Here is a 19869-nt window from a genome sequence, read left to right on the forward strand (position 1 = left end):
TCCCACATGCCACGGAGCACCTAAGCCCGTGCACCACAACTACTGAGCCTGCGCTCTAGAGCCTGCAAGCCAAACTACTGAAGTCCGCACACCCTAGAGCCCGTGCACCGCAACTACTGAACCCACGTGCTGCAATTATTGAAGCCCGCACGCCTAGAGCCTATGCTCTGCAAGAAGAGAAGCAACCACAATGAGAAGTCCGCACACCGCAACAAAGAGTAGCCCCCGCTCGCCGCAACTAGAGAAAGCCTGCACGCAACAACAAAGACCCGATGCAGCCAAAAAAAAAATCATAAAAAAACCCCACCAAAAACTGGAGACAGATTTGGGGGTTAAAGCCTAGAGGGGGTAGTTAAAACCAGATCATTAGGGAAACTGCATACAAGAAAAGAGCCTCAAACAGAAGTTGCATTGCTTTTTCAGGGCCACGTCCTCCCATAATCCCAAATTCTCACCCTCCAGCCCCCAGAGATTTTCCCAGGCTATCGCAATCCAAACATATCCCTCCCTCCCTCCCACCATCCCTGCTTTATTATGATGTTCCCCACCTTCTCTGAGTCCCAACTCAGGACCCACCCGATTCACACACTCCAATCTCCAGCCTGTGAGGATCCACATCCTGACTGTCCCTGGTCCCCAGTCTCCGTTCCAGCCCTGAGGTTTGCTTCCATCCACCTGCAGGTTCCAGCACCCCCTGCCAGTGGAGCATGAGTGAGGTGCACACACTTCCCCATTTCTCCATCTGACTGCTTAGAGGAAAATTTTTTCCCTGTTCTTCAAGGAGCAGCAAGTGTCCATCAGCTTGATTCCTCAGTCCTTCAAGCAACCTTCTCTCCTCTGAATTCCACGCTCCATCTCAATTTGCTTGCGTGACTCTTCTCACAGTTACATGCTATAGACCGAGAATGTTTGTGTCTCCTGAAAGTTCATATGTTGACATCCTAACCCTCAAACATGATGGTATTAGGAGGTGGGGCCTGTGGAAGAGATTAGGTCACGAGGGTGGAGTCCTCATGGGTGGGATTAGTGCCCTTATAGAAGAGACCCAGAAGAGTCCCCTTGCCCCTTCTGCCACGTGAGGACATAGTAAGAAGAGGGCCATGGGGTCTTCCCTGGCGGTCCAGTGGTTAGGACTCCAAGCTTCCACTGCAGGGGCCATCTACCCCTGGTCAGGGAACTAAGATCCCACATGCTCTGGGCGTGGCCAAAACAAAACAAAACAAAAAGAGGGCCATGAAGCAGGAAGCAGCCCCTCACCAGACAACGATTCTGCCAGCACCTTGATCCTAGACTTTCCAGCCTCCAGAACTATGAGAAATAAATGTTGTTTAAGCCACCCAGTCTACTGTATTTTTGTTATAAGAGTCTGAACTAAGACAGAATGTTATCTCAGCCTCTAGATGCTAGATCAGAAGTCTAATAGCCTTATCGGTCTGGTCTGCACTAATATTTAAATTAGTTGAGATCTGTTAAAAATCAGGAGATGTCCTACAAAAACTCAAATCCCGGCTTCTTCTAAAGAAGCAGATCTGGCAAAACCGGGCCCCATCCATAAGGATGGGGCGTTTAGACGGGACACGGGGTCTCCAGTTGACCATCATCACCACCACACACTGTTGTCTCACACTAAGCTTTTCCCCCTTCTTGTTACCTTCCCAGTTCTAAAAACATTTGGGACAAGAACCCTGTCCTGTGTTCCTCTGAACGTCCCATGTCTCCCAGCGGTCTCGTGCCTAGCAGGTCCTCCATCAAAGAACAAACATTTTTTTTTTTTTTTTTTTTTTTTTTGTGGTATGCGGGCCTCTCACTGTTGTGGCCTCTCCCGCTGCGGAGCACAGGCTCTGACGCGCAGGCTCAGTGGCCATGGCTCACGGGCCCAGCCGCTCCACGGCATGTGGGATCTTCCCGGACTGGGGCACGAACCTGCGTCCCCTGCATCGGCAGGCGGACTCTCAACCACTGCGCCACCAGGGAAGCCCAAGAACAAACATTTTTAAATTGAGGCCCAAATTTAAATGATCCTCTATCTTGCTGCGTTGGATACAGCTTCAGAAACAGGAATACACTAATGGTTGCCTTTTCATGTCTGTAATTTAGAGCCCTAGGACTTGGTGCTCAAAGATAAAGCAAAGAGACACGCTTCTGAGCAAAGAGCCCTCTTTTCCCCCTCTTTACTTGGTTAGCCTGTTTCCAGACTGCGCTACCGGAGAGTGAAGGCGTCCCGGCTGCCTGGCTCCAGGGCCCCATCTCAGGTGAGGAATGCCTTTCTTGGCTTAAACTAACCTCCACCCCCACAAGGAGCTCCAACGGCACTCCCATACCCAGCAGTGGCGGGAGACACCTCTGTAGGCTAGCGGTCCATGTAGATGCTCCCCAACCCCCAAGCAACCCTTCCAAAGACCAGAAGGAGCAGGTCCTGAGCTTTATTTATTCCGGGGGGTGGTGAGGCAGGGAGAGGGCTGCTAAGGATAACAACCACCTGACATCTGAATGCTATGACATGCCAGACACTGGTTTAAATGCTATCTCATGCACTCTTCACATAACCATGGGAGGTCAGAAGTGCCATGATACATACAGGTGGGGAATCAAAAGCTCAGAGAAATAAAGTCACCTGCCTTCAGCACCGAGCAAGGAAGGGACAGAGCTGGGATTCCAATCCAGGCAGGCTGGCTCTCGAACCACCTGAACAGAATAGGCTACGCTGCACGCATGTGGCTCCAGGTATCCAGCCAAGACCCCTCGGCCCTCTCCTCTCTACACCTGGGGCTGCTTGCCGCTTACACCTGTGACTCTGCCTGCAGGCTCTTTTCCTGGTTGCAGGGGCAAGCACAGCCCACAGGCAGGCCAAGTGGAAAGTGCTGGCAAGTTAATACCGCTGGAAGCAGCCTTCGGCCAGTGATGGAAGGGGACCTCGTGGATAATACTTCAGCTGCCTGCCCCTTGACTGGAAACCCTGCGGCCCGGTTAAACCCCGGCAGGATTAAACCCCAGCTGCCCACAGTGGTAACTTGCTGATCATACTTTTCCAGCTTCCTTCCTTTTCCTGCCTCACTTTCCCAACTGCTCTAGATGCTTCTTGGGCTCGCCTCCCAAAGAAACCACCTGCACTTGAATCCTTACAGTCTGTTTCTGGGGAAACTCAAAGTTAGACAATGACCAGCTGAGGGATATTAGAAAGTTGCTTAACCTCTCTGGGCCTCAGTTTCCTCATCTGTAAAAGATAAAGGGGGATGATAAAGGTACTGACCAGTCACGGTGGTTGTAAGGACTGAATTAAATGACTTAATATTTCTAAAGCACTTAAAACAATAAATGGCACATAGTAAGCATTTTATTAAATTAAAAATTTCTAAGCCTGTCAGAAGACCCATTCTGAACCACACAAAATAGAGTCTTCCTTTCCCTGGCCCATCGGCAAGGCCACAGCCAGACAAAAGTCCCCAAACAGAGCCTCCTCCAATGTTCTGAAGCATACCACATGTGGTAACTTCACCAAGCTCACCCTACCGTGAAATTCTATTACCCCAATTTCTGCAGCTCGATTTTACTGTCACTCAGAATTTCTCCAGATAAGAGGCTTGAAAGTAATTTCTGAGTCATTCTGGGTGCTAATTGGTTATTGCACAGGGATTACATTTCTCACGTCCAAGGTCAACTGAAATTCCTCTATGTGTCTGAGAACAATTTTCAGTCTCTTGGAAACATTTTTTTAATCAACAAACTATGGTGTGGAGCAATTACCACTCAGGCATAAACAAGCGTTTGCAGGCTCTTGCGGGAAATAAAAGACACATTTTGTTGCACGCAGATAAAACAGTCCTTTCCTTCAAGCCAATAACTGGCCCAGACAAATGCTCTGTTCATGTAGGAAATGTTTTCCTGGGTGTTCTGAAATGTCACCCTGGCTGCCCTAAGACAGAAGAAATCATTTTGCAAAATTGAGACTTCATTTTATACAAGAAAACACTGGTCTTGTTTTTTTCACCCACAAGAGGACATTTTTAACTCGGGAGCAAACGGACACCACTCCATCAGAAAGTTGAAGGAAGGAGAAGAAAAGGGTTCTCTGGAAGGCCTGCCCTCCTGTCCTAAAACAGTATCACTGTCCAGTTCTTGACTCTCCTGGGAGGGAAAGTCCTTTCATCAACTCATTTGGGCTTGAGTGAGCTGCTCTGTAAGGATGAACCTCAGTGATCCAGTTCACTGGAGAATGACTGTTAAGTCCAAGGCTAACATGTTTATTCCACTTGTTTCCATGAAGGGAAGTCCCACTGGGTCAGAACTGTCACCAGGTTTTACGGAGGGCACAGGCTCAAGACAAGGGTCAGTACACAAGTATGAGTCTTATCAAGTTGAGGGGACACTAAGATGGTTCTTGGAATAAATGCCAAAACCCTTGCTAAAGTCAGCACAGTCCTTCTACTCTGACCCCACCCACCTCCCAGCCACACCGTGAACTCACCCTTTGCTCTCTCTTCTCTACCCACACTGGCCTTCTTTCAATGTCACAGAGTTGCTATATAACTCCCCACCACAGGGCCTTTGCACCTGTTCACCTTTCTGAATGGAATGCTCTTTTCCCCTCTTTACTTGGTTAACTTCCCTATTGTTTCCTCAATGACTCATTCCCTGTCCTCTCAGACAAGGTTACATTTCCCTCTTATATCTTCTCAGAGCACCATAGACCTCTCTTTCACAGAACTTTACCTGGTCATATTTTGCTTCTATTTGCTTGTGTGATTACTTGATGAATAACAATGACAGTAACCTACTTCATTTTAGCTATTTTATACATTTTTCAGAGTTAGTAGGCCATCATTGCTTATCTAGAATTGATGATTTCCCATCAGACTCAGTATATTAAGTTTCTGTGAACAAAATAACGTGCTTTCCCCTTATGAAACTACTTTTAAATCACTCAATACACATATAATGAAGGGACTCAAACCCATTTTCCCCAAAACGTTTTCTTTGTAAAACTGGGATGTGTCCTACATACCTGCTAGTCTCAAATATGGAGTTTATTTGGCTCCACAGAAGGGAAGGGGCTTATCTGGGGTAGAAGCAGATCAGCGCTACGGCCCAAGGTCAGAGCCAAGGGCTCTTAATCTTTGAAAAATGCATCCATGGGTATTTCACGGAGTCACCAGCACTATCAATTCCATTTGTTAATACAGCACCATCCTGCCGACAGATCCAAATCCAGATTCTATCCCTCAGCAAGCCTACTTGACTGAGCTTCCAAAATATCTCTACCCTGTCCACTGCTTTCGTTCACCATTACTAACATCCCTGTCCAAGCCACCATCAGAATGACCTGGGTAGTGAATGAACACTCTCAAGGAAAAGTTTAAATCTGAATGAGGACAGGGAGGCAGAATGACTTTACAAGGCAGGGGACACTTAACTGGGGTCTTGAAGGATAAACAGGAGTTTTCTGGAAAGCAGAACAACATCGCAAAGGCACAGGGTCAGGAAAGGCCTCGGTGGAAACCACACCATAAACAAGAAAAACAATACAGAGGCAGACTCAACCGGTTCCCACTGATGCCGAAAGAAAGACATCTCACCTCAAATTTCTGCCGCAGTTCCTCATTGCCCTCACTGCCTTCCGGTGGCACAGGTACGTTGAAGTACTCGCCTTCCTCCTGGCTCAGTAACTTAAACCTAAAGGGAGCAAAGGAAAGACATATTCCATGACTCTACTTAATATCATTTTGTTGATTAGGATAAGGGAGGGAAGTCTATAGAAAGTTCTGCTTTAAAAATATGTGTTGGGCTTCCCTGGTGGCACAGTGGTTGAGAGTCCGCCTGCCGATGCGGGGGACATGGGTTCATGCCCCGGTCCGGGAAGATCCCACATGCCACAGAGCGGCTGGGCCCGTGAGCCATGGCCGCTGAGCCTGCGCGTCCGGAGCCTGTGCTCCGCAGCGGGAGAGGCCACAACAGTGTGAGGCCGGCGTACCGCAAAACAAAAAAACAAAAAAACATGTGTTGAGGGTTTTTTGCTTTGGGGTATGTGTGTGTGTGTGTAGCCAGGGACACTATATATTTTTATAACCATCAGAAACACATCAGAAAAAAATGGGTTTATAGGATGCAAAGTTCTCTGCCTCTCTAAACACACACAGACACACACAATTTTCTTGATTATATCATTCAATGTTTCTACCTACTTTTTTGGTCCATTATGTGCTTTCTGATTCTGAAAGAATGTTGAGGAGCTCCCACTGTCAACGTATTCCTATCATGCTGTCCCGGCATTTCTATCCCCTTTCACTGTACCATGCTGCCACCCGGCCATCCCAGCACTTGGATGACTCTGGACTTGTCTCACTGACGCCATTTTTCTATGCAGAAACCTTCCAAAGTGCTCAGTAGTCAAGCTCCTGAGAAAGTACACAAGCCCTGGAGTCAAACTATGCCTGGGTCCAAATCTCACCTCTTCCCTTGCCTCTTTGGATAATTGAATAAGCTAGGTAGGCCCTCTGAGCCTCGATTTTTCTCATCAATAAATAGGAATAGAAGTCTTTTTCCATAGGATGACTGTGAAGCTGAGACATGATGATGCATGTAAAATGGTAAGCCTGGTGCCTGGCATTTAGCAAGTGTTCAATAAAAGGTATCATCATCATTGTTACTGATATTAACATGACTATAATGAACAAGATGGTTTCAGTTTGTTTCTAGACCACAAAGATGTTTCCATCTAGTCAGACTGAGATGAGTGTGAGGAAGGAAAAGGGACACTCCAAAGGCACTGGAGTCAGCAGGGGGAAAAGAACCCCAAACTCCTCACCCCCAGAGACTTTCTAACCAGAATTTACAATTTTCATCACAATTTTTTTCTCCATTCACAAATCTTCCTAGGCAGCTTCTAAAAACAGAGAGATAGGTGACTCAAAGCAGAGATGACAATTTGAGCCTGGACACCTCCACATTTAATATTCAGTGCTCATCTTCCAAACTGCCAAAGAAATTACCAAAATAAATACAAAAATAAGAGAACATCTGTATCTTTGCTGGAAATCAAGAAGGGTGCTATACACATAGTAGGGACTTTCAGGAAGTTCTTCAAATTAAAGTATTAGTAAGAGAGCATGGAGCAGTGTTTGGCAAAATTCCTCCAGCTTTGTGGATTTTGCTAAATCTGGATGTTATTTTTGACAATGCTTTTCATTAAATCAGCTTTTCAAATAATAAATTCACTTTAAAAAGACACTTTATATCTCTTCTTTGTAAAGAAAGCCAACAACACTTGTTACAAGCAGAAAGTATGTATCTGTAAAAGATGAAGCATACATGAATCAAAGTTACTCAAAGCCAAGTAGATGGTGTTGCTTACCAAAGGCCCTGAGACTAATACCTGCCCCTTTTGTTAAAATGGGAGATCAGCAAGCAGCAAGGGTTAAAGAGTATTAAGGATACACCAGCGCCCTCTGAGACTTTCTCTGTAGTAAACTCAGGAACTGAAGCAACACCAACAAAAGAATAGTTTTGGGACTTCCCTGGCGGTCCAGTGGTTAAGACTCCACGTTCCCAATGTAGGAGACACGGGTTTGATCCCTCGGGGAACTAAGATCCCGCATGCTGCATGGCGCGGCCAATAAATAAATAAATAAATAAATAAATAAATAAATAAACTAAATTAAAAAAAAAAAAAAGAATAGCTTTGTCAGGGTACAATTCAATATGGATGATGCCCCAACCATGTACTACCTAAGCCATTTGGGGCCCCATACTTTGGAAAACACACATCAAAGAGGATTGACCAGCTGTGATCAGCCAGTGGGAACCTCAACAGGACCCCACTAACAACCCTGGAATAGACCAGCAGGGACTGGACGAGGGTCCAAAATTCCGATCCATATTCAGCAAGTACAGGACACGTCAGCACCTGGGGCATTGGTTAGAGCACGGCACCACCGCCTCACGTTTGCTGTGGCCAGTACGCTGTCACTATGGCCTCCAAATACGGACAACTGTGCCCATTAGAAAAGAAGAGCAGGAACCCCTTCCGACTATGAGATGCACAAAACCGACAGGGGGAAGATGCCCCTCCCTGGGGCAGTAGGGCTGCCTGCCGTGCAGCTGACTCTAGCCGTAGCCCTCTCCCAACTACCTACAGGACCAGGACCATCGATCCAACAAAGAAGAACTCCAAAAAATACAAAAGGCTCCTTTCTCCCTTCATCTGGACGTGAAAGAGTAGAACAGGGACACTCAACATTTCTGTGTTCACCCTTTTATAAGGAGGGCATGTGGAAAACTCATTAAAATAAAAAGAAACGATGAGAATCGGATTCCCGTGAAATAGAACTGGTGCCAAAAGAGAGAAAATTCCAGAAAATATCTAACTCATATTTTCAATGAGATCCAAGAGGTTGATGCATCTATGACGCGGCAACAATCTGAGCTTAGGAAAGACGACTTTCAGAAGAAAAATATAATCAGTAAATTTTAAAATCCATAGGAGACAGTAAACACTAGGATGGATAATTCAGAAAACAACTAGTGAATCAGTGGACAAACTAGAGAACTTTTTCTGGCAGTTGGCTTGATATTTATTATATTAATTAGAGTTGAATGGAATGCTTTATATACCATTAAGAAAAAATGCATATTACCAAAATTAACCTGCAACATCAAAGAGGGGAATATTGCAACATATATTTCAGCAAAGATATAGTATTATCCTTCTTACATAAAAAGTTCTTCTAGGGCTTCCCTGGTGGCGCAGTGGTTGAGAGTCCGCCTGCCGATGCACGGGACACGGGTTCGTGCCCCGGTCCGGGAAGATCCCACGTGCCGCGGAGCGGCTAGGCCAGTGAGCCATGGCCATTAAGCCTGTGTGTCCGGAGCCTGTGCTCCACAACGGGAGAGGCCACAACAGTGAGAGGCCCACATACCGCAAAAAAAAAAAAAAAAAAAAAAAAAATGTTCTTCTAAATTAATAAGAAAATGATAGGCAAAACACCGGAAATAGTCACTTATAAATACAAAAATAAGGCAATATACAAATGAAAACATTCAACATAATTAGTAACAAATACATGTATAATAATAATAAATACTTATATTATAAAATAAGAAAAGTATATATAAAAATGTGTATCATATTTTGTATGTATATTATGTAAATATGTATAATTAGTAACAAAATAGGTATAGCCTTTGCATCGTCTTTGAAATTTATAATACCAGATGTTGACAAGTGTGGGTGAAATGAAAAGTCTCACACAGCACTGGTGAGAATGTAAACTGACTGAAAAAAATTACAGAACATTATGGCAAATACTTGAATAATGCATATGGTCTCAAAGCCATTGATTCCAGGCTTAGGAATTTTTTAGGAAATAATTAAAGCCATGCACAAAGGTTTCACTATAAGTATGTTTACTGTAGAATTATTTATATAGGTAAGTATTGCATATCTTATAATAAGAATATGATTATGTACATTGAGGCTGATCTCTAAGAATGGACCATATGAAGCTACTAAAAATGATGTTGCCTAAGATTACTGAATGATAGGGAAAAGCGTTCATAATACATTGTTAGGTGAAAAATGCACACTGCCAAACAGTATGGACAGTAAGTTTTCATTTTTGTTTCATACACACACACAGAAAAAAACTCTAAAAATGGTCAATAGTGATTATCTCTGGGCAATGGGATTCTGATAATATTTTGTTTGCTTATTTATATTTTTCTAATAATTATTCAATTAATAATAATGACTAACACTTACTGAGTGCTTACTATTTACCAGACACTGGGCACTTCACTTATATTAACTAATTTAATGTCACAACAATCCTATGACTTAATTACCACTATTATCTCCAAATGAGGAAAGAAGGCACAGAAAGGCAAAGTAACTTGCCCAGGGGTACACAGCTAGGAAGTGGTAGGACAGAAATTCTAACCCACGAAGTCTGATTCCAAAGCTTTAGTTATTTTTTGTGTGTGATAAGACCAAAACATGACTATTAGTAATAACAAAAGAAAGCTTAAAGAAATATGACTTTAAGGTAACAATGATTTAGGATAATCTGTTCAGCTGCAGAAAAAAAAGAAAAGAATGAAATAGCAAAGGAAAAAAATAAAACCTTTAGAAACAGAAACACCATGATAAAAATGGAGAAATTAAGACCAAACATGTTAAAACACTTCCCTACGGAAAAGAGGAAAACACTTCCAGAATGACGTTTTCTTTTTTCTTTTCTTTTCTTTTTTAAAATCCAACAACATGTCACTTTCCTTACGGAAAAGAGGAAAACACTTTCAGAATGACGTTTTCTTTTTTCTTTTCTTTTCTTTTTTTAAATCCAACAACATGTCACTTTTTACACAAAGCCAGAGGACTTGGAAAGACTGAACATGGAAGCATGGAAAATGATCGACTAGGCAAGAGGTCCCTACAATTCTGCAACCAAAGTGGACAGGTTAATTCTCTCTGTGTGGGACAGTTTCTCCCTAAATCTTCACATGGTCCATTCCCTCACCCCCATCAGGTCTTGGCTGTATGTCACCTCTTCAGAGAGTCCCTTCCTGAGCACGCTATTAAACCAGAATGCCACCGTCCCCTGGCAGTCCCTACCCCTGTTTCTTGCTTACTTTTCTCTATAGCATTCATCAGCATCAAACACTATTTTCTACTATTTTTGTATCTCTAGTGACTAGAACGGAGTGGACACTCAATATATATTTGAATAAAAGCCTACGATAAATGTGGAGGAGAGACAAGGAAGACGATGGAAAGGATGTGAGGGCCCAGTGATCCATTCTCTTTCTTGCTAAACCAGTTTGATTTTGATTGTCTTTCACTTGTAACTGAAAAAGCCCTGAGCAGGGACCATTCAGAAATGAGACAATTTCTCTTAAAGAGATAGGAGCACCCCTAATTACTACTTCTCCCAAAGTTCTAGTGCCAAGGTGGGCCATCTCTTCTGACTCCTTTACTCAGATAACTGGGAAAGAAACAGTTGCCAAAGAGGACTTATCCAGCCTCTTTGATGGGAATATTGGGGCAGGATTTTTTGCCATTAGAAGGGAATAAAGCAAAAATGTCAGAACAAAGGAGATTTTGCAGCTATGACAGCAACCTTCCAGCACTTTTGTGACCAGCCTTGGTCAGCAGTCCCAATGAAGAAGCATCTTCTAATGGAGTCAAAATCTGACAGTGGATTACACATATCTTCTGGGTAAAGTGTGAGCGCCCTTTTAGTGCCCATGGGGCCTGTCAAGCCATATAATTGTGTAAAGTGGGGCAGTGTAAAACAATAGGGACTGGTGAGGACTGTGGCAAATAGAAAATCCACATCCTGTCTAAAGGGGGTATTAACTATTCAACTGTCCTCATTTTTGCCCTCTAGGTCCAGGTTTTTATGGGAAATTTCCTGATTTTGAAAACATTGGCAACTAATTCTTTTTTCTTTTTTTTTTGCATGAGGACTAAATAAAACTATCTATGAGGCAGAACCAATCCACCAGCTTTCACTTTGTGTTTCACTTTGTGATTCTGCCTTAGTGTTTCACATTTAGGAGAAAAAAGGAAACAGACTTGCTCCCACATTTTGATGGACCAAGCTGTACTGTTGCTTTCAAAGTGAAATTTCCCTTACCAGCCATCAACACCAGCTTTCTGCAGTTCAGAAATCCCAAACGATAAAGATCCCATGAAGTCATTCCTGCTGGTCAGATCCCAATCCCAAATCTCTACAGACAGTCTTCTGTCTTTGTCGGACTCTTTCAGCTGGCTGCAAGGAGAAAAAAAGAGAAGTCGGTGGAGGTTATGGTGATTTCTCAAGCAGATGAAATGTACAAGAGGACAAAGCCTGAAGGTAGGAATTTTTAAGGATTACAAGCTGTTCAGTTTCCATCCCAGGCAAGCTCCCCAGGGAGGTAGAGCTTTTCCTGTTTTACAGCCTGTGGTTTAAACAGGTGGAGGACCTAGGCCAGCTCTGACAGGGACAGTTCTAACTACTTCTGCTGCCTTATGTCCTAACAGGATCCATGATGTTCAGGAAATCCTACTGACACAGTCACTATAAGAACTATAGATGTCAATCATATAATTGTGTGAGTGTTTGCACACATGGGGGTTGAGGATGAGGCTGAGGAAATGTATGAAGGAAAGAGTCTTGATGGTGCCAGTCTAGGAGAAATTGTTCTAGGGCATGGCCTTGACTGAGGCTGAGATAGGCCCCCAGTTTTGCCCTGAGAGGGGAAAGAAGGAATGAGGCACCACAAGGAATCATGCTTTTGGCCCCTGGCCCTTGAAGTCAGACTGTCTGTCGCTGAATCCTGCTCCACCCTGTATTTGTTGTGGGACATTGGCCTGTGCTTTAACCTCTTTAAGCCCCGGTGGTAAAATGGGGATGAAATGACCAACGAAGCTAGATCAGTTAATACAGTGCTCATTATACATAGTACATGCTCAATAAATATCAGCTGGTATATGTCATATTTGTTGGCCCAGATGCATCAAGAAGTGAACCCACATTCTTGAAGCACTAGCCAGGTAAAATCCTCCATGGCAGCTGGCAGAGAGCTCCCAGCAAGCTACAGGCCCAGCATTATCCACACACCCAGCCCTAGAGAGGTCATCCCCACACCCTATGGGTTATGTCCCATGTTTGCCAAGACCCAGAGCTTCTCCCACAATTTGCCTTCACCTAGCAACACATCACACTATTTTCCATCCCACCCACTCTCCCACACCAGAGACATTCTCAGCACTGTATAAAAAAAAAATTCCAAGTTTTACTTGGCTTGCAATGCAAAAACGCAGATGGAGGGAGGAAGGAAAGGAAGGAAGGCAGGAGGGAGGCAGGGAAGGAGCAAAGGAAAGAGAAGCTGGGAGAGGACCTCCCCAACCTCAGGTGGCCCACAACCCAACCTGCACCACCCAGGCTGGGCTGCAATGATTTTAACTTACAATCTAAATGTCTCGTTCCACTCCGGGTTGAGGGAGCACTTGATGGTTTTGGTCTTCTGCTTGCTCTCACTCTTGGGATCAGGAATCAGTTTCAGTTTCACGTAAGGATCTGACAAGCCATTAGGGTCCATAGGTACAAGGTTTTTAGCATCTCTTACTAAAAACAGAAAAAGCAGTTTTAGCATTAATAGCCCCAGAATATTTAAGCACCAGCTACTGATGGTTGTAGAACCTGTGAAAAGATCACTGGCATCACACTTACTTAATGGGAATTTTCATTTATTAACATCAACAGCTAAGAAGCGCACAAAGTGAGATAAACTGAAAAGGTGTAGACTCTGCTCTATAATGGTTTAAAATTGATTTCTGACTTTCATACTGCTCTCCCCACTCTGCCCTGTAGATTAACTGTAAGTTCTCTAATCTTATTTTCCAAAAAGTCTACAAGAAAGATTGGCTTTTTCCATCTAGCATAATGCTTTCAAGGTTCATACACATTGTACTTCATTTATGACTGAACAATATCCGCTTGTATGGATATATCAAATTTTGTTTATCCATTCAACAGTTGATCAATATTTGGGCCGTTCCCACCTTTTGGCTACTGTGAATAGTGCTGCTATGAACATGTGTGTACTCTGACACAAAAGGTCACATATTCTATGATTCCATTCATATAAAACATCCAGAACAGGTAAATCCAAAGAGACAGCAGACTAGTGGCTGCCAGGAGCTGGTGGTAGGTGGAATGGGGAGTTACTACCTAACGGTTATGGGGTTTCCTTTACAGGTGACAAAATTCCTTGGAACTAGATAGAAACGATGGTTGCACAACACTGTTCATGTACTAAATGCCACTGAATTGTACACTTTAAAATGGTTAATTTTATGTTATGTGCATTTTACCTGAATTCAAAAAGAAAAAGCTAAAAGACAAAGAGTTGCCCTCTAAACCAAAGTGCAACTATTTTCCATGTGGCACCCATAACCAGTATCCAGACAGCCCATAGAGAGAAAAAGAGCAGCATTACCATTAGGCTCCACCCTCAACCAAGAACACCCTGGGTAAAGGAGGCTTAGAGAGGGGAAAGAAAGCAGAGGTCAGCAGTGCAGATGCAACTGGGAATAGGGAGGATAAGGTAGAATAAGACATCAACCTGGAGAAATGGGAAGAAGTTAGTTAGGAGTCAGTTCAAAACCAGTAATGCAGACAGCCAAGGGAAGGAATGTATTAGCAGACTCAATCAGACTATCTGCTAGAAGGCTAATAAATAATGACTCCTACCAGGAATGCAAAGATGGTTCAACCTTAGAAATCTATTATTAAAATATTCATCATATTTATAGGTCAAAGGAGAAAACCATAGGATCATTGCAATTAGCTAGAAATAACAGGAAATTTTCTTCACAGGATAAAGGATATCTGAAATAATAGACACCAAAGTTAATGATAAATGCAATCCCATTAAAGTCAGGAATAAGACAAAGATACCCATTACCACAGCCATCATTCAACATCTTTTCTAAGTATTTCATAAGTGTAATAAGATAACAGAACCAGAAATGTAGGGGTAAAGCACCCCCCATTCCCTGCAACCTTTGCTTCCACCCCCATCACCTCCTCCCTGGTGCTTATCATCCAGCAATTACACTACTTTTTCTTTTTTTTCTTTTTTTTCAGTACGAGGGCCTCTCACTGTTGTGGCCTCTCCCATTGCGGAGCACAGGCTCCGGACGCGCAGGCTCAGCGGCCATGGCTCACAGGCCCAGCCGCTCCGTGGCACGTGGGATCTTCCTGGACCAGGACACGAACCCGCGTCCCCTGCATCAGCAGGCGGACTCTCAACCACTGTGCCACCAGGGAAGCCCTACACTACTTTCTTAAACTCAGTTTCATGTACCCCACGATCTTATGCCACTTCCCATTTTCTAGTTCAGTAACTCTAGTACCCCACTGCTACAGGCCTTTCATCACCAATCAGTCTATTGAGCACAATATATTTTCTCTTTCTCCCCATTCCCTTTTGCCTGTACTCCATTCACCCCCAGTTTAGAGTTTTGGGTGCATTAAAATCACTCCCTGAAATTACTGTCAACTCCCTTACTCCTCTTTCTTTCTATTTTATCTGACAAACACAGCCTTAGTTAAATTCAAATAGTTTCCCTTTATTTTCCTACATGCAAGCAGCTAACCACTGCTGGGGATGGGAGTCAGGGGAGGCTCACTTGCCTCAGATCATATAGCTAGTAAAGGGTTGAGACTGAATAAATGAAATGAGGAAAGGGCTGGGTGGACTGTCTGAGGAGTGACAAGGGACCCCGGGACGCAAGTTGTAACTTATTCTGCATTGACACTGTTCTGAACTCTAGTACATGGCCCTTTCTTCCATTTATCCACAGGCTGAATTCATGTTCCACCTCAGCTTGCAAGTTGTATCTCATTTTTTTGCACCAAAAGCAAGAATTTTTCCTCTTTGATTTGGTTAAGCTCAATAAGCAGGTCCCTGGGGCTTCCCTGGTGGCACAGTGGTTGAGAATCTGCCTGCAGGGGACACGGGTTCGAGCCCTGGTCTGGGAGGATCCCACATGCCGCGGAGCAACTAGGCCCATGAGCCACAACTACTGAGCCTGCGCATCTGGAGCCTGTGCTCCGCAACAAGAGAGGTCGCGATAGTGAGAGGCCCGCGCACCGCAATGAAGAGTGGCCCCCGCTTGCCACAACTAGAGAAAGCCCTCGCACAGAATTGAACACGCAACACATCAAAAATAAACAAATTAATTAATAAACTCCTACCTCCAACATCTTCTCAAAAAAATAAATAAATAAGCAGGTCCCTAATGTGTTAGGCATTCTGCTAGGTACTGGTGACAGGGGGGCCAACATAAGATGTTGATCCTGTCCCCAAGGAATATATAAAACCAAATTTATTCAAAGTATAGTTGATTTCTCATGAGACAGTAACCAGGCCAAATAGTGTAGTGGATACAGGGCTGTAAGATGCCAGGGTCTGCATCTTGCCTAGCAGGTATTTCACATTTTTTCTTTGTGCGGTCGCGGGCCTCTCACTGTTGTGGCCTCTCCCGTTGCGGAGCACAGGCTCCGGACGCGCAGGCTCAGTGGCCATGGCTCACGGCAGGCGGACTCTCAACCACTGCACCACCAGGGAAGCCTGGTATTTCACATTTTTAAACCTCAAATTCTTGATGAGTGAAATGGAGATAATACATACCTCATTGGGTTATTATAAGAGTACAGTCAGACAAGGAATATACATGTTTAGCACAGAACCTGGCACCTAGGGAATAGTCAATAAATGCTAGCTATATTATTGCTATTTCATTGTTCTTAAAATTCATATGCAGTGCCCCTTTTGCCACATTTGTCTATTTTTATTATGAAGACTTAACCATTTCCAAACAGACTGATATTAAACAGAACCACTTGTGGTTTTCCTTCTTGAGAATAATGCATCCGACTTTTCCATTTGAACCCTTCTAGAGGAATGCTTCTCAACCCTCAGCGTGGATAAGGGTCACCTGGAGGACTTGTGAGATACGTGTTCCCACGGATAGATTCTGATTCAGTAAGTCTGGAGTGACACCTGCTCATTTGTTTCCCTATCAAGTTCCCAGGCGATGCCAATGCTGCTAGTCCACAGAGCACACATTAGGTAAAACTTTCCTAGATGATATAATTTCTTAATATCCCCATGCATGTCCCCCATGGAATACAATCTCCAACTGTTACTTTCATTTATTGAGCCTTCCAAGGAAAACAGCATGTGCCAGTTTCTAGGCTGGGATCTTGGAATGACACATCTATCACTCTAGGGAGCTGCATAAAAACATGGTTTGAGACGCTCTGAAGTGCAACAAACTTGTCTGTCTGGTTGATTGGCAACACATATGCAAGTGGAAACAGCTCGTCTTTCTTCAAAGACCACACTCCCTCCCCTGACTTATGAACTGACACCACAGGACAATCACCAGGACGTTCCTCTATTGTAAGTTTGCAACCTCACAGCTCTTTCAGAGTGCTCTTTGCAGGACAAGTGTATGTTGTATTCTTGAGCCAATCTCATAACTAATGATTTAAGAATGACCTCTCCCCGGGCACCTACTTCCCCTGAACAAAACATTCCTAACTGAAGCATGACTCCATCTTTCCCCCAACCCTTATAGAACCCTTTCTTCTACTTCTGTCCTTTTGGGTCTCTCCTCTACCAAAGGGGCCAAAAATTTCTGTGGAAAGGTACGGAACAGAATTGATTCTGGGACTGTTGGCATTCGTATCTCCAAGAGCTCTGGCTCCTAGAGCCACTGTATCATGAGCAGTTGACAGTAGCTGCAGGCTAAGATCCAAAGGCCTGTCCCTCCTGAAGCTTTTCAAAGTACAGTCATGTTTCCCAGCAGCAAGAGAGCTGCATATGTATCGAGAAAGCAAATCTCTCTAGACCACACTTGGCGAGACTGACTTTGATTTTTCTTGATAAATGTTTCTTTACTATCTTTGTTGAAATTCAGCCAGCCCAGATGGTACAAAATGCTTCACACAAAGCAGAAATAGCAACCTTCCCCCCTGGTGGAAGTCTGCTAAGTGCACAGGAGAAAAGTGTCCCAATCAAGAGAACATTGCTTGCCTTGGAAGTGAAGCTGGCTGGGGGGTAAGATCTGGCTGTTTCCATCAAAGGGCCTTCAGAGCAGATGAGGCCTCTGCATTCTGGTGCAAGTTACCTAACACAGTGCTGAATCCATAAAAGATAGCACTACTGTTAACTATTTTCCTAAGAATCGTTCTTCACCAAGAACTTTCCTAGTCTTTTTTTTTTTGAACCAACTATTGGAAAGTCTGAATAACTGTGTTGCTTTATAGCCATTATCCTCCACTGTGTGAACCAGGAGCTTCTCTTCATTAACTCCTTTTGAAGGTACTTTCTTCAACATCACGAGTCCTCATTTGTCCTCATTACATATCCTCAGAACAGTTATTCAAAGCAACACCCACCAACATTAAGTTATGTTTGAGGATGTTTGCAATGACAAAAAGTAGGAAATAATCTGAGTGTCCATCAACAGGGGAAGGGGTAAATAATCTACAGCATATTCACACTGTGAAATACTACGTACATGTCAATAACCCTGGGCTATCTACATGCACTAACATGTTGAAGAAAATAGCAAGATGAAGATAGACAATTACAGTATAATGCTTCTTTATTTAAGAAAAAGGTCTGAGGACATCAGTGGTTCAATTGATGAACTCTGGATCGGGACTGTGAATTAGATAATAGCATTGGGTCAATGTGACATTTCCTGAGTTGGATAACTGTACATATGCAAGAGAATGTCCTTGTTCTTGGGAAATAATACACACTGAAGTATTTAGGGGCAAATGAGAACCATGACTCCAACCTATTCTCAGATGGCTCGGAAAAAATATACACACATATAAAAATATTTAATAGAGAGAATGATAAACCAAGTGTAGCAAGATATGAACAAGTGGCAAATCAAATCAGGTAAAGAGCATGCAGATATTCCTTGTACTGTTCTTGCAACTTTTCTGTAACTTTGAGATTATGTCAAAATAAAAAGTTTTAATAAACAAGGCCCTCCGAATCTTCAAGAGACAAGTATAATAAAATAAATTTTCTACAAGGTCATATATGAATGTAAATATATAGAAAAGAGTCTGGAAGGATAAACCCCAAATTGGCCTGAAGTAACGCTTACATCTGTGGAAGAGGTAAAGGAATCTGGTTTGGGGGTTGTGGGCAAAAGAGACTTTAGCCTTAACTGTCATATTCTGAATTTATTACAAAGAGAATGCATTCTTGTATTAACTGTGTTATTAAAACTTAGTTTAAAAAACAATTCAGTTGTGGTGCATGTACAGCCTCCAAGAATCCATTGCTCTGGCCCTCAGAGACCTGCACCCTGTTCCCCAGAGACTTTTTAGAGCAACTAGATCTGCAAAGATCATGGTTTGAATCCCTGAGCCCTTGGTGAACCATGCACAGACCCAGAATGACCTCATTAAGATCAGCTGGATGCCCCCAGCACATATCCCAGGACCAAAGCAGGGTTGGAGGAAAGAGACTAAACACGTGAAGAATTTCAGAACCATCCACCTATTTTAGCTCTGCACCCCCCTTTCCATGCCAGTGACCTCCTGATGGATGACAGTTCACTGGACCTTTGGTTAACTCCAAGCCCCTCTACACTGCCCCGCTACCCTTAAGTTGGAAGCTTCTTCAGCCCTCTACTCCTAGATCCGCATCCTTTTGATTCCTGTTCACTTATTACTTCTTCTAACCTCAAGGTTCTCTGATGCTACAGCTTTTGGGAGCCATGGATCCATCAGACTCCCCTTCCAGTCGTCTTAACTGGCCATCCCTGGCCTCATCTGATGGAATCTGATTACAAAGTAAGCAAAGCTGGGGTCTTTGGGCAGCCCACATGCAGCATCTAAGGCATCCCAAGCACATCGTGGCCAAAGGCTCCTAGAACAGCTGGCTTCCCGTCACTGCTGGCGATGGTACAGTTATCACACATCCATTTATTTGTGTTGAGACAGACTTCCAGCTGGGACCGTCACAGTGTCTGTCTGGAAGAGAGCCTGTCAAGCCAAGGCAAGTGAAACGATAATGGGGGAGCTAATGCAGGCGAATCAGGAACCAAATTAGCAATAGTTAGACTGTGGAGTCACACACACCTTCAGGTCTGAATCCTGCCTCTGCCTTTACTCTCACTAACTGGGTGCCCTCAGTAAAAAGACTTCTCTGAGCCTGAGTTCCCCTGTCTTCGAAATGCTGATAAAGTCACATACAACTCAAAGGGATGTGTGATAATTATAGGATGGCCATCCATGCCGGTTTACCCAGAACAGCCTCAGTCTCTATCTGTTGTCCTTTTACTCTCAA

General features: G+C 43.7%; 1 protein-coding gene across 2 annotated transcripts in view; it reads right to left on the reverse strand.

The window, feature by feature from the left end:
* The window catches only part of PRKCB (protein kinase C beta), a gene marked incomplete at its 5' end in the record, with an annotated part of 314098 nt that overhangs the window by 79942 nt on the left and 214287 nt on the right, over window positions 1–19869 (reverse strand). For both annotated transcript variants that reach the window (XM_081257427.1, XM_081257426.1), the window contains 3 exons: window positions 5574–5670; window positions 11631–11765; window positions 12947–13103. In XM_081257427.1, coding sequence (XP_081113553.1) covers window positions 5574–5670; window positions 11631–11765; window positions 12947–13103 — 389 coding nt within the window. The remainder of the gene's footprint in view (window positions 1–5573; window positions 5671–11630; window positions 11766–12946; window positions 13104–19869) is intronic.

Source organism: Mesoplodon bidens (assembly GCF_964165515.1).
Source record: "Mesoplodon bidens genome assembly, chromosome: 15".
NCBI lineage: Eukaryota > Metazoa > Chordata > Mammalia > Artiodactyla > Ziphiidae > Mesoplodon > Mesoplodon bidens.